Source organism: Elephantulus edwardii, unplaced genomic scaffold (genome assembly GCF_000299155.1).
Source record: "Elephantulus edwardii isolate Elephantulus edwardi_28Jun2011 unplaced genomic scaffold, EleEdw1.0 scaffold00113, whole genome shotgun sequence".
Classification (NCBI taxonomy): Eukaryota; Metazoa; Chordata; class Mammalia; order Macroscelidea; family Macroscelididae; genus Elephantulus; species Elephantulus edwardii.
This window is the reverse complement of record NW_006399863.1, coordinates 3,450,498-3,462,813: the sequence shown is the minus strand read 5'-3', so window position 1 is coordinate 3,462,813 and position 12,316 is coordinate 3,450,498. Positions and strand designations below refer to the sequence as shown.

Genomic DNA, 12,316 nt, shown 5'->3' with positions numbered 1-12,316 from the left:
GAGAGAATAGTGCAACAATGAATGAGTGGAAGCCCAAAATCTCTGTAAATGTTTATGAAAATTAATAAAATATAATTATAGGGAAAAAAAAAACATAGCACAATGCCTGGCACACTACTCACAAGTAATAAAAATGTAATCATGTTTTCCTTAAACAAAGACAACTTCCATAAAGTGCCTCAAATTGCACAAAGTAGAATAATTTATTGACTTCTCCCTCTAGAGCCCTACATTGGGGCAATTATTGAAATTTATTGTTATTATTTAGTTGTTACGTATTTTCATGACCTTTACTAGAAATGTGGAAAGAGAAACATCACAGCATTTCAGGAATAGTAATTACAGGATTGGTATTGGTACCCCTTTTATTCAGTGGTGTTCAGAGGAACTGTGAACTTTGGCAAGAGGCCTCCTGAAATATTTGTATTTGGTAACTGACGTTGTGATAATTATCGAAGCATCACAAAAAGCAAGATCAAAGGGAAGTTACTCTGAGTTTCTTCCTTCTTTTGGTAAGTTCAAGTTTCATTCATCTTTGCATTAGTTGCTCTTAGCATCCTGTCTATACATAGTCAGTGATTAATAAATGTTTCTTGCAAAATAAAAAAAAAAATAAAATAAAAAGACAATGTCAGGATTCCATGCTCTTGTCTGGACTGACGTTGGACAACAAAAATGGGGGCAGGAATCAGCAATTGCTGGGAAGATCTCAGGAAATAAACTCGACAGCTAGAGAATGAACTTGACCTGAAACTAGTTTATTTTAGTAAAGTGTGTACCAGTTACAGTCACAACAGTGCCGGAGACGGAAGACGCAATAATTCTGATACAACACTGCTTTTAAATGGATCAAGCCAAGACAGACTGTTTGAAATGATGGGACTCGAGATTGAACAATGTTTGGCAATGCTTACTGAAGTAAATGATAAAATGGCAGAATATACCAACAGTGCAAGTGTCCCCTCCTTGAATGATGCACTGAAGCATACATTACAGCAACATAGAGACATATTGCCGGATTATACACATGAATTCCGTAAAACCAAAGCAAACTTTACAGAAATACAAGAAAGGGAGAATTTTAAGCGATCAGTAAGAAAGGATATTGAGTCACATAAAAGTGAGTCTGGGGTAAACAACAGAAGAACTGAATTGTTTTTGAAAGAACATGACCACCTTCGAAACTTGGATCAAAGATTGAAGAAACTAAGTATTGCTATGGCAACAAAAGAAAGTATGACTTCACAGAGAGGAATGTTGAAGTCAATTCAAAGCAAAATGAACACCCTGGACAGTTTGCTGTGAACAGCCTAATACAACGGATCAACCTTAGGAAGTGGCGGGACTCACTCATTCTAGGCGGTGTGATTGGCCTGTGTACCATCTTGTTGCTGCTGTATGCTTTCCATTGATGGCACACTTCCAGTACTCTTGGCAGCCACTGATTTTGTGCCCTGGTCTGGAATAAGCAAAATCTGGAGGGAGAAGTTGCCTGTCAGTCTGACTAGTAGTGTTCGTTCAAGACTGAGACTGATGGACCCTGACGTTGTCCAGCTAAGGTAAAGCCACAGTTTCCTAATAGTCTTTTCTAACACACATTTCCCCATTTTCAGTTTTAAGGGAAAAAAAAACTTTTCTCAGTTCCTTTCTATCTCTCCAGGAGATAAGTAAACCCATCAGGAGCCGTTTCTGTGCCTCCAGGATAATGTTGAATGAAAGTCTGATGGCATACTAGTCTTACAGCAAGGCTCTTCAGAAAACCAGGTTTCACTACATTCAAAGGATGCTTTTCTCTCAGCCACCAGCTTGAATTATAAATAAAAATAGTTCTTGTGGATTTTAGGTTCATGACAAGCAATCACTCAGTAGTTCTTGATAGACTGACTATACTGTAGATTTCTACTGTATGTCCACAGTTCTTTTGGTATTCAAGGAAAATTCTGTTCTTCATAAATTCTTAGAGATACTGACAAGCCAACTTAAGCATGGGGGGAGTTATAAGTCAATGGAAGGCAGACACTGCAAAAAAGCTTTTTTTTTTATCATGAGCATACACTGCAACTAATTGTACCATTCAGAAAACATCAAGAATGACAGACTTTTAGCAGGTCATTATTTTGATTTTTTGTTTGTTTAATTTCTGTCATTCATTTCCTGACAAAAATTAATAGCTGTTAAATCCGTAGATCACCACCCGAAAGACCACCAACTCATGTATGCAAACAGCAGAGTGCTTTATGTCGCACAACAAATTCCAGCATGTGGGGTACACCATTTGAAAGAAAATGGTGACCCCTAGGTGAGCATGTGTAGACCTTTTTATAGGTCCAATGGGGCTGTTCAACCAGGGTGAGGTAATTGGAAACATGATTGGTGGGGAAGGGGAACAGTTACATGTGGCAGTTTGTGACTGGCTCGTACCTAGGTAGACATCCCGCCTAGCTTTGCCCTTTCCTGTGTCATGTACACCCTTCTTGTCCTCTACAAGGACATTAGGCACAGATAGCTGACCTGAGACAAGAACCTTCCTGCTCTCCTGTGGTTGCTTTCTCTCCTGACTGGCTGTCTCCTGGGATAAGAATTTTGATGGCCTTCTTCTACTTCTGGAATGAATTACTTTTTAAAGGTTAGGCCCAGGTCAGGCTTGTGATGGAGGCCAGGCACAAAATGGAGTTTGTACAGTCCTCTCAATAGCCAGTGCCACTCAGTTCCCAAAACTATACGTTGTTGAATCAGGACTAACTGATGCTGAGCTGAGGAGACGCTGCAGTTTTCTGTGAAATCTGTTTCTAAAAGCCCCATGTGAAAACACATTGAGAAATCACCTTCATTGTCTGATATTGGGAGCTAAGAAGAATCGCACCCAGAGAAAACTTAGATGGGGGAATTGACTTTCTAGGTAACCTCATTTGTAAATGCTCCATAGCTTGTGATCAGAAGGTTAAGAATGACTGCTGGAGGTAATCAGGATTGCTGTGTTCTATGAAACCTATTCATTCCAAATCTGTGAAACTTCAGTACACCAAAGAATGATTTTACTGTGAAAGGCAGGCATAGCAGAATCTGTTTCCACCCACCAGCACCTCACTTCTATTGTCATCTCTGGACAGTGACACAATTTTTTAATGAGCTACCAGAATTCTCTTCAAGTTTAAGTTTTTAGAAGTTCATTGCCTCCCTTGTCTAAACCACCACAGACGTCTGCAGACTTTCACCACCTACCCTCATCACCAAGAAAGAAGACTGTTCTTCACAGTGGTGTTTATAGGCTTCAAACTGCCATAAGGAATAAGAGGACTTTTGCATGTAATTCTTCCCAACATAATGGTATGTGGATGGATTTGACACATAAGCTGATAGGTAAACTAACACCCAGCATGAGACAGAACTCACAGAGGGTGTTCCTTCTTGTGTCAACATTCTGGGCATGAAGGGTATTTATTATTTTTTAATTATGGGATTTCTTTTTCTAAATATGGGTTGATCAGTTAGTTAATTGGGGATCCCCTTAAAAGAAAGTTACATTTTCCCAATGTGAGCCTTACATGGTCAGGGAAGTATGTTCATTTATTATATTCTCTATTGAGAGAAAAAATTTCTTTCTGCTGATATGTTATTATCTTTGATTTTTTTTTCAAAGAGTCTTGACTAGGGGTTATGCCGTGGCTAGGATTTACTGGGCTTACATTGCTATATAGTCTAAAGTATCATAAATAAAGTTATTTATTTAATTATATTTTAAAAATAAAAAGATATGCCAACTAATTATAATATGGTTTCTTGAATGGAATCCTGGAGCAGAAAACAACATTAAGTAAAAACTGAAGAAACCTGAATAAACTACAGATGCTAATTAATGATGTATTAATTAATTTATTGACTGTAACAAGTGTATCATACTAACATGAGATGTTAATGAACAATGCTTTATCAATATTTATTCACCATGACAAATGCACCACACTGGCGTGAGATATTAACAGTGAAATTTTATGCAAGGCAGCATATGGGAGCACAGCACTATCTGCTTAGTTTCTCTATAAATATAAAATTATTCCAAAATTAACATTTATTAACTATTTTTAATGCACTATATTTCTGTATCAGGCAACAAAAGATGAAACATTTCAAAGATATAATTTAATATAGCAGCAAAAGATAGTAAGCACCTGAAAATACATCTATCAAAAGATGCACACAAGCTCTACTAAGAACATTGCAAAACACAGAGAGATACTGAAAAGATAAGGAAAGCTAACCCTTGAATTGACTGGAAGACCCTCCAGTGTAGGTCTATTCCTTGGAGAGGGGCAGCATGCTTGGAAAGATGCAGGGACAGTTAAGGAGAGGAAGACTCTCAACCAGGTGGATTGGTCCAGTGACTGCAGCAATAGCAATAGGCTCAAGTGTACAAAGATGGTGAGGATGGCAAAGGCTAGGACAGAGTTCAGATCTGTTGTGAATAGAGTCACTATAAGTAATACTTGAATCATGAACACCCAACAACAATAATATAATGTAGGGAACTCTGGTGACCCAGTAGTAAGGAGCTGCACTGTCAACCAAAAGCAGGCAGTTCGAATTCCCAGGTGCTCCACAGAACAAATAAATGAGCCATCTCCTCCTGTGTGCTCTACTGACTCTGAAAACTCACTGGAGCATCAGCTATGGGTAAGTTCCCACTCGAAGTATGTAACAATAATAATGTAAATGTGCCAATTCTCTCTACTCAATGCATTCCCAATCAAAATTCCAACTGTGAGATGTGAACAGTAATTCTAAAATTTATATGGCAAGAGTGCTAACTCTCTCTCCACATTTATTATCAGTTCAGTGAAATCTCAACAGGGAATTTGTGGAAAGTGATAAACTAATCCTAAGATTTATATGGGAATGCTGAAGGCCAAGACCAAGCAAAAACCTTGATGAAGAGCATGGTAGGAATATATGCATATACACAGTAAAATCTGGCAAAACCAGAACTTATGGAAACCTGTCAGAGAATGAAAATACAAATATTTTCCAGTATCAGAGAAAGACAGAGAAATGCCAAGACTGCAATCAATGGCAAGCACAAAATACTCCAGAGTCATGAAAAGACAGGAGTTCCACTCCCAAAGGCATCACTGCAGGGCTGTGCATCTATATGGAAAAATAACAAGGTCAAACCTGCATCATACCTCACTCTTACAAATAAAATTTATGAAGAAATGAAAATCTAAATGGAAAAGGCAAAACTAAACAGATTCTAGAAGAGGATATTAAGGGGGGGGAAATGTAATGTCATTGAGATAGGAAACATTTCTTAAACAAGGTTCAAAAAGTAATAACTGTACAAGTTTCAACAATTTACAAAGTGAAGTAAAGGATATTTATCAACAATATTTTAAGAAACTACTAAAATCTTTAAGAAAAAGACACAACTCAGGGAGGGAGAAATGTAAAGGCATGAATGTCAAATATCATAATGGAAAAGATACATATATAATGAATATATATATATATATCTACTGTTACACAAACATACAAATGAAGATTCTTACCATGATCCTTGAAATCAATTCTTGAACTCCATAAGTTCGGGCTTTTTCTACAAAATTTATCAGTTCCATCATCTCTTCTGTTGTTTCCGGGATTTTTAACGCATGTTCTCTAATTGCTTCAAAATCACTGCAAATACTGAAACAATACTCTGCTTTACATTGACTGTGGTAGATAATGTTTTATCACACTTGATGATGTTAGATACCAATGGGTCACAGTTAAAAATTGTACATTATTGTGAATATTACATGGGGAAATAGGGATAGCAATATCCTAAAAAATGGTTTATCTACTTGAGATGTTTTAAAATGATGTTGTTGTTGTTGTTGTTGTTGTTATGTGCCTTGCGACTCATAGCGACCCTATGTACAACAGCCCTAAACTCTGCTCTGTCCTGTGTCAATCACACTGTCTCCGATACACCCATCCCGATTACCCCAGTCACTGAATCAATCCACCTCATAGAGAGTCTTCCCCTCCTGCGCTGTCCCTTTACCCTCCCAAGCATGATGTTCCTCTCCAAAGACCAGTCCCTCATTACAACATGCCCAAAGTATGTCAGACAAAGCCTCAGAATACTTACCTCCAAGGAGCCGTGTGGTTTAACCCTTTCCGGGATGAATCTGTTTGTTTTCCTAGCAGTCCATGGTACTCTCAATACTCTTCTCCAGCACCACAGCTCAAAGGCATCAATTCTCCTTCTATCCTCCTTAGTCACTGTACAACTCTCTAACGCATAACAAGTGATAGCAAAGACCATGGCCTGTATCAGATGCACCTTAGTCTCCAGAGAGACACCATTGCTCTTCAGTACTTTGGAGAGGTCCCTAACAGCTGACTTTCCCATTGCAATACGTCTTTTAATTTCCTGGCTGCTGTTGCCAAGAGTTAAACTTACTTTATCTCATTCAGTAAACATCATATATCTACAAAATTCTGTAAAACTAATGTTCTATTTTACCATGAAATTGGGCATAAATGTTACCTCTAGTAAAAGATTTCATTTCCTTGAATAGCCAGAAAAGTGTGATATAAAGCATACTTTGGATAAAAAAAAAACAAACCTGAACCTGCTCAGTCTATTGTAACAAAAGGCACCCTCAGAGACTTTTTCATAAGAGTAGAACTCCCCGTAAGATTTCCATGGCTAAAAATTGTCTCTTCACTGCCCTCAGGGGAAGCACATTATGTCCACAGCCCCCACGCATCCCTGCCTGCAGCCCTGCAAGACAAGACCTTGCCAAAGCCTGTGGAGGAGTCTTCAAGCCTCTCCCTCCGTCCTCAGTCTCCCCAAGGCTCCCGGCTTTTCTATTTATTTCCCTGATGTGTTGTTTTTCTTGTACTTAAAGGAGATCCTCTCCAAGCTCTGCAGGCCACTGACTCATTTTCCTTGTTTACTAATGTCATTAGGGATTCTTTTCCCACCTTTGCCGGGCCCCACTTATCCACCCTATGACTGGATGGGTCATAGTGATGGTGAACAGTCCACTCTTACCCCAGTCACAACTAGCCTCTGGGATCTGCCAACTCGTTGACCCAGCGACTCCCAAGCCACCAGCCTGCTCCCCCAGGTGGCCCTTCTGTGTTCCCCACATCTGCAGGCTAGCTCCTCCACCTGTGGGGAAGATTGAGCAGTTTGGGGGAAGTCATCCTGCCACCTGACACACATACACTCTTAATACCAAGCAAAAGTTAGTGAAATATTAAAGCCAGGATCTTGGCACTTGAGTCTAACCCTGGTCCATAGGGCTACTGCACCTGTGGATTCTGGATTCCACAGACAAAATTCAAGCTCATTACTGTGTCACCATCAAGGCCCCTGAATGGCATTCTCAGTGCTTCTGTCTGATTTTGTGGTGTTGGCAAAGAGTTCTGACTATCCAGTGAACTGCCAAAAAAATCCCCCAAAGCCCAAATCTGTCCTGGAGGAAGTACAAACCAAGGTGGTTCTTGGAAACAAAGACAGTGACATTTTTGTTTCAGCTACTTTGGGTATGTTGTCAGGAGGCATCAGTACTTGGGGGAAAACATGATGCAGAAAAAGTATATGGTCAGTGAAAGAGATGAAGACTCAACAAGATGGACTGACACTGTGACTGCAACAATGGGATGGAGCCTGGTGGAGACTGAAGACAAGGCAGGGCAAGATTTCCATCTGTTGTTCAGGGGTTACTAGGAGTCAACGCCACACAGTACCTAACGACAAAAACATATCTTAGGGCCACACGCTTCTTCCTTTTGATGTTACCATCTTAAATGAGGAATTTCATTAAGAACAAATTATATAGCATGAATGTGGTAGAGGAAAGTGGACTTTCCAGCTACTCTGATATCATGCATTTATAATAAGATACTGTAGTAGAATTGTATTTTCAGTAAAAAAAGCAATAAACACTAAAAAAATAAACATTAAAAATCACATTAAAAACAAGGAGAGTTTTTATTAACTATGGTATTACCATTGCTCTCATTCAATAGGATCATTAGTCTCTCCACAAAAAAGGGGATATTATCTAATACTTCGTTCTCTTTGGTATCAGACTACTGTGCAAAGTATGTCTGATAAATACCTTCTGACAGTTATATATTTGTTTAGACATTTTTTAAATATTTAATGACATTATAGCCCCCAGAAAATTCAATGTCTTTTTAAGATGATCTTTGATTAACATTGAAAAGAATGGAAATCTCAGAACACTTAATTGTACTTATGTGAAAACTATTCCTAGACCAAAAGGTTGTTATCCAAACAGAGCAAGAGAACACTGAAATGGTTTAAAATCTGGAAATGTGCATGAGGGCTGTTGCCTTTCTCTATAGCTATTCAATCTGTATGTTGAGTAAATTTTCAAGAAGTTGGACTTTATGTCGAAGAATGAGGCATCAGGATCAGAGGAAGACTCATGAACAACCTGCATTATTCAAATGATACAACCTTGCTTGCTGAAAGTGGGGAGGACTTAAAGCACTTGCTGAATAAGATCAAAAACAGCCTGCACTACACATGACATCTCAACATCAAGAAGACAAAAATCCACATCACTGGATCAATAGGCAATATCAACAATTTCTTCTTACTTAATTAGCACCCTTAAGCACCAGCAGTTAAGAAATAAAAGATGTGTTGGATTGAGAAAATCTGCGTCAAGGACCTTTCCAAAATGCTGAATAGCAATTATGTCAGTTTAAAGATTAAGGTGCACTTGATCCAAGCCAGGGTCTTTTCCACTACTTGCTATGCATCTCAAAGTTGGACAATGAGTAAGAATGACAGAAGAATAACCAATGCCTTTTAAGATGTGGTGTTCGAGAAAAGACAAGTATGGTGAAGCTTTGTCTCAAATACTTTGGGCATATTTGTTAAGAGGGGCCAGTCATTGGAAAAAGACATCATGCTTGGAACACTAAAGGGTCAACCTTAGAGAGGAAGATTCTCAACAAAATGGATTGACACAGTGACTGTAACAATAGGCTAAATTATGTCAGAGATAAGGATGGCATAGGGTAGAACAGGGTTCATAGGGTCATGATGAGTCATAATCAAAGCACAAAGCACAACATATTACTTACTGGGTGTCTATTCTATACCATATGGAAGCAGGAGTGGCATCCACTTCCTAAACAGCATGCCTCTGGAAACTCTGTGAACTTTGATAAATGTGATGGTTGTGGAAGGGCTTCAGGCCTTTTGTTCAAAGGGTCGCTATGAGTCGTGCTTGACTGGACGGCAACCATCAATAACAACAACATTCTACACCAGACAAAGATTCTCATCACTGGGCCAACTGGCAGTATCAGTATGGATGGTGAAGCGATTGAGGTAGTTAACAGTTTTAGTTTACTTGGCTCCACAGTCAACACTCTTGGTAACAGCAGCCAGGAAATCAAGAGATGAATTGCATTGGGAAAGTCAGTTGTGAGGGACCTCTCAAGAGTACTGAAGAGCAACGACATAAGTCTGGAGACTAAGGTGCACCTGATCCAGGCTATAGTCTTCACAATTACGTGCTATGCATTGGAGAGTTGGACAGTGAGTAAGAATGATAGAAAGAGAATTGATGCCTTTGAGCTGTAGTGTTGGAGAAGACTGTTATTCAACATGGACTGCTAGAAGAACAAACAGGTTGGTCCTGGAGTGGGTGAAGCCAGAGTGCTCCTTGGAGTCAAGGATTCTGAAGCTTTGTCTGACATACTTTGGGCATGTTGCAAGGAGGGACTGGTCCTTGGAGAGAGACATGTTTGGGAGAATGGAGGGACAGCACAGAAGAGGAAGATCCTCGATGAGATGGATCAATTCTGTGATTGGAGTGATCGGAATGAGTGTGTTTGATATGGAGAGTTTGGCACAGGATAGAAAGGCGTTTAGGGCTCTTGTACATAGGGTCACTATAAGTCGCAAGCAACGCGATGGTATATAATAACCACAACAATCTTGAATTAGTCTTGAAAGGCAGCTACTGTTTTTCAGTTAGTATACCAGAAATTCAGAGTTTCAGAGAAATTAACTTGCTCAAAGTCATGAAACTAATTTTAAAAGCAAAGTCAGCGTTCTAATTAATATTTTTCAAATTTCAGAGTATATTTTTTTATCAAATTGCTTTGGGGAAAATAAACCTAGTAACTATATTTAGGGAATATAGTGTTCTTGGCATTGTGCTAGAAGACACATATGTGTATATATCTATGAAACTAGTCTTAATCCTTATGGAAGTTACAGATTGCTTACTTTAGAAGGTCAGACAGATAACAAATAAGTTAAATGTGTTGAATGATAAGTTGTTTGAACATTTGGATGACATTTTGTCTAAAGATAAAAGCTGCTATTCATCTCCATTTATTGATACAGGTTCAACATGATATGATTTTCCTTTTTTAAATAAAAAAGAAAATTAATAAATCTTGACGTGTATGTATTGAATCTCCTAGCTTTGTAATCTTGACAAAATTTTCCAAAATTTGTTTAGTCAAAACTTAATCAAGGGAGCTCTGGTAGACTAGTGGCAAGAATTTAAACTGCAATCCCAGAGGTAAGTGGTTTGAATCCACCAGATGCTCTGCTGGAAAAGGAGGGGCAATCTCCTCCTGTACCAGTCAGATCTGATTTGACGGTACACACACACACACACACAATGTAAAAGAAAAAAACTTAATCAGTGTGAGACAAGTTAAAAGAGTTGTATAATACATTCCAGGGCAACCACCAACATATGGATCCAATTTTCTAGTTGCCCTGTGAAGAAGGCATTATTCTCCAATTTACAGATAATAAAAAGAAACACATAATAAGTAAATATTAGAATCAGAATCTTCCCAATATCACAGAAAAATCTATGTCCCTTCCATTAGCACACAAGAACTGGTTTAACTCTGGTTTCTTTTTTTTGTTATTGTTGTGACATCTTTGTCTTCCTTAAAGCTAATTCTCAAATTGTTGCTGTTGTGTCCTGTCAAGTCAGAACTGACCCAGATCTACCTCTCCAGTGGGTTTCCAGAGGCGGTAAATCGCACAGGAGATTGTCCTTCTCTCTCCTGTAAAGCAGCTGGTGGATTCAAAGCGCATACCTGTGAATTAGCAGTGCAATTCCTTACCACTATGCCACCAGAGCTCCCTGCTGACTTTGTAAGCAAAATCTCAAATAGTATAAACTAATAGTGTAAGCAAAATAAGCCAGACACAAAAGGACAATTACTGTATGCACATCCATGGGGTTTTTTTTAAAAAAGCAAACCAATAATATATTTTTTGGTTGTTGCTATGGCTGGGTAATGAGGGTAACAGGAGGGGAGATTAATAACTAGATAATGTACATGTACTAGGCTGGGAAAAGGGTAAAAAGTATGTCTGTATATATGTACGTACATATTTAATTAAGCTTATAATTCTGAGTTAGTTACTTACCATTCATTTTCTTTTCTGTGTTTTGAAGCTATGTCATTTAAAAGTGAATTTGCAAGAGATTTTGCTTTCTTTACCAGACCCGTCTTTAGATCATCACAATCCAAACGCACCATGGGGAAATGAATCCACTGTGGCAAAAGCATCATTTCTGAGGCAAGACTTAAAAATGATCCTACAAACTTTAAGAAACAAAACATTTAAATATTTAAAATTTTTAAATATATGAGTGACATAAGAGGAAAATACATAGCATTTCCTAATTCATCAGTGATTTTATACTACTTTCCTATAATTTACATTCTTAGTCATCTAATACAAATATGCAAAGTTGGGATTTTCTTGTTAAGTAACTAAATTCTCCCTTTTGTTACTTCGTATGTGTTGCTATGAGTTGTCAAGTTGGAATCAATTCATAGCTGACCCTCTAGTGGGTTTTCAGAGGTTATAAAGTATAGAGGAGAAGATTGCCCATCTTTTTCCTCCAGAGCAACCAGTGGATTCAAACTGCATGCCTCTGGATTAAATCTCCTTTGCCCCACCTTATCTTTTCACTAACAATTGGTCTTTGATGTCATCTCACAACTCATTAATGTCCAACTCACTGTCATTATTCTTAAGGTTGTTTGTTGTTTGTTTTTTTTTAATTCAGGTAGGGTAAGCTCAGAGTCATATTTCAGCTCTCCTGGACTTGTTTTCATTTTCTTTAGCTTCAGTTTGTACTTGCATACGCGTTCCACAGTCTTCTGGTCTTGTTCTGACCACTGATATTGAGCTTTTCCACCATCTATTTCCACAGATAAATTTATTTTCTGTGTACTCCATCAGCAAGGTCCTTGTTTATAGTCATCATTTGTAGGGGTTTGGTTTTTTTTT

General features: G+C 38.4%; 1 protein-coding gene and 1 pseudogene across 1 annotated transcript in view; one reads left to right on the top strand and one right to left on the bottom strand.

Annotated features, from left to right (window-relative positions):
* DNAH12 (dynein, axonemal, heavy chain 12) overlaps nt 1-12,316 on the bottom strand; it is a 225,301-nt gene that overhangs the window by 190,990 nt on the left and 21,995 nt on the right. Inside the window, exons 11-12 of the mRNA XM_006892286.1 lie at nt 11,444-11,622; nt 5,544-5,679 (exon numbers count right to left, since the gene is read on the bottom strand). Coding sequence (XP_006892348.1) covers nt 5,544-5,679; nt 11,444-11,622 — 315 coding nt within the window. The remainder of the gene's footprint in view (nt 1-5,543; nt 5,680-11,443; nt 11,623-12,316) is intronic.
* On the top strand, nt 676-1,412 carry LOC102875690 (annotated as a pseudogene).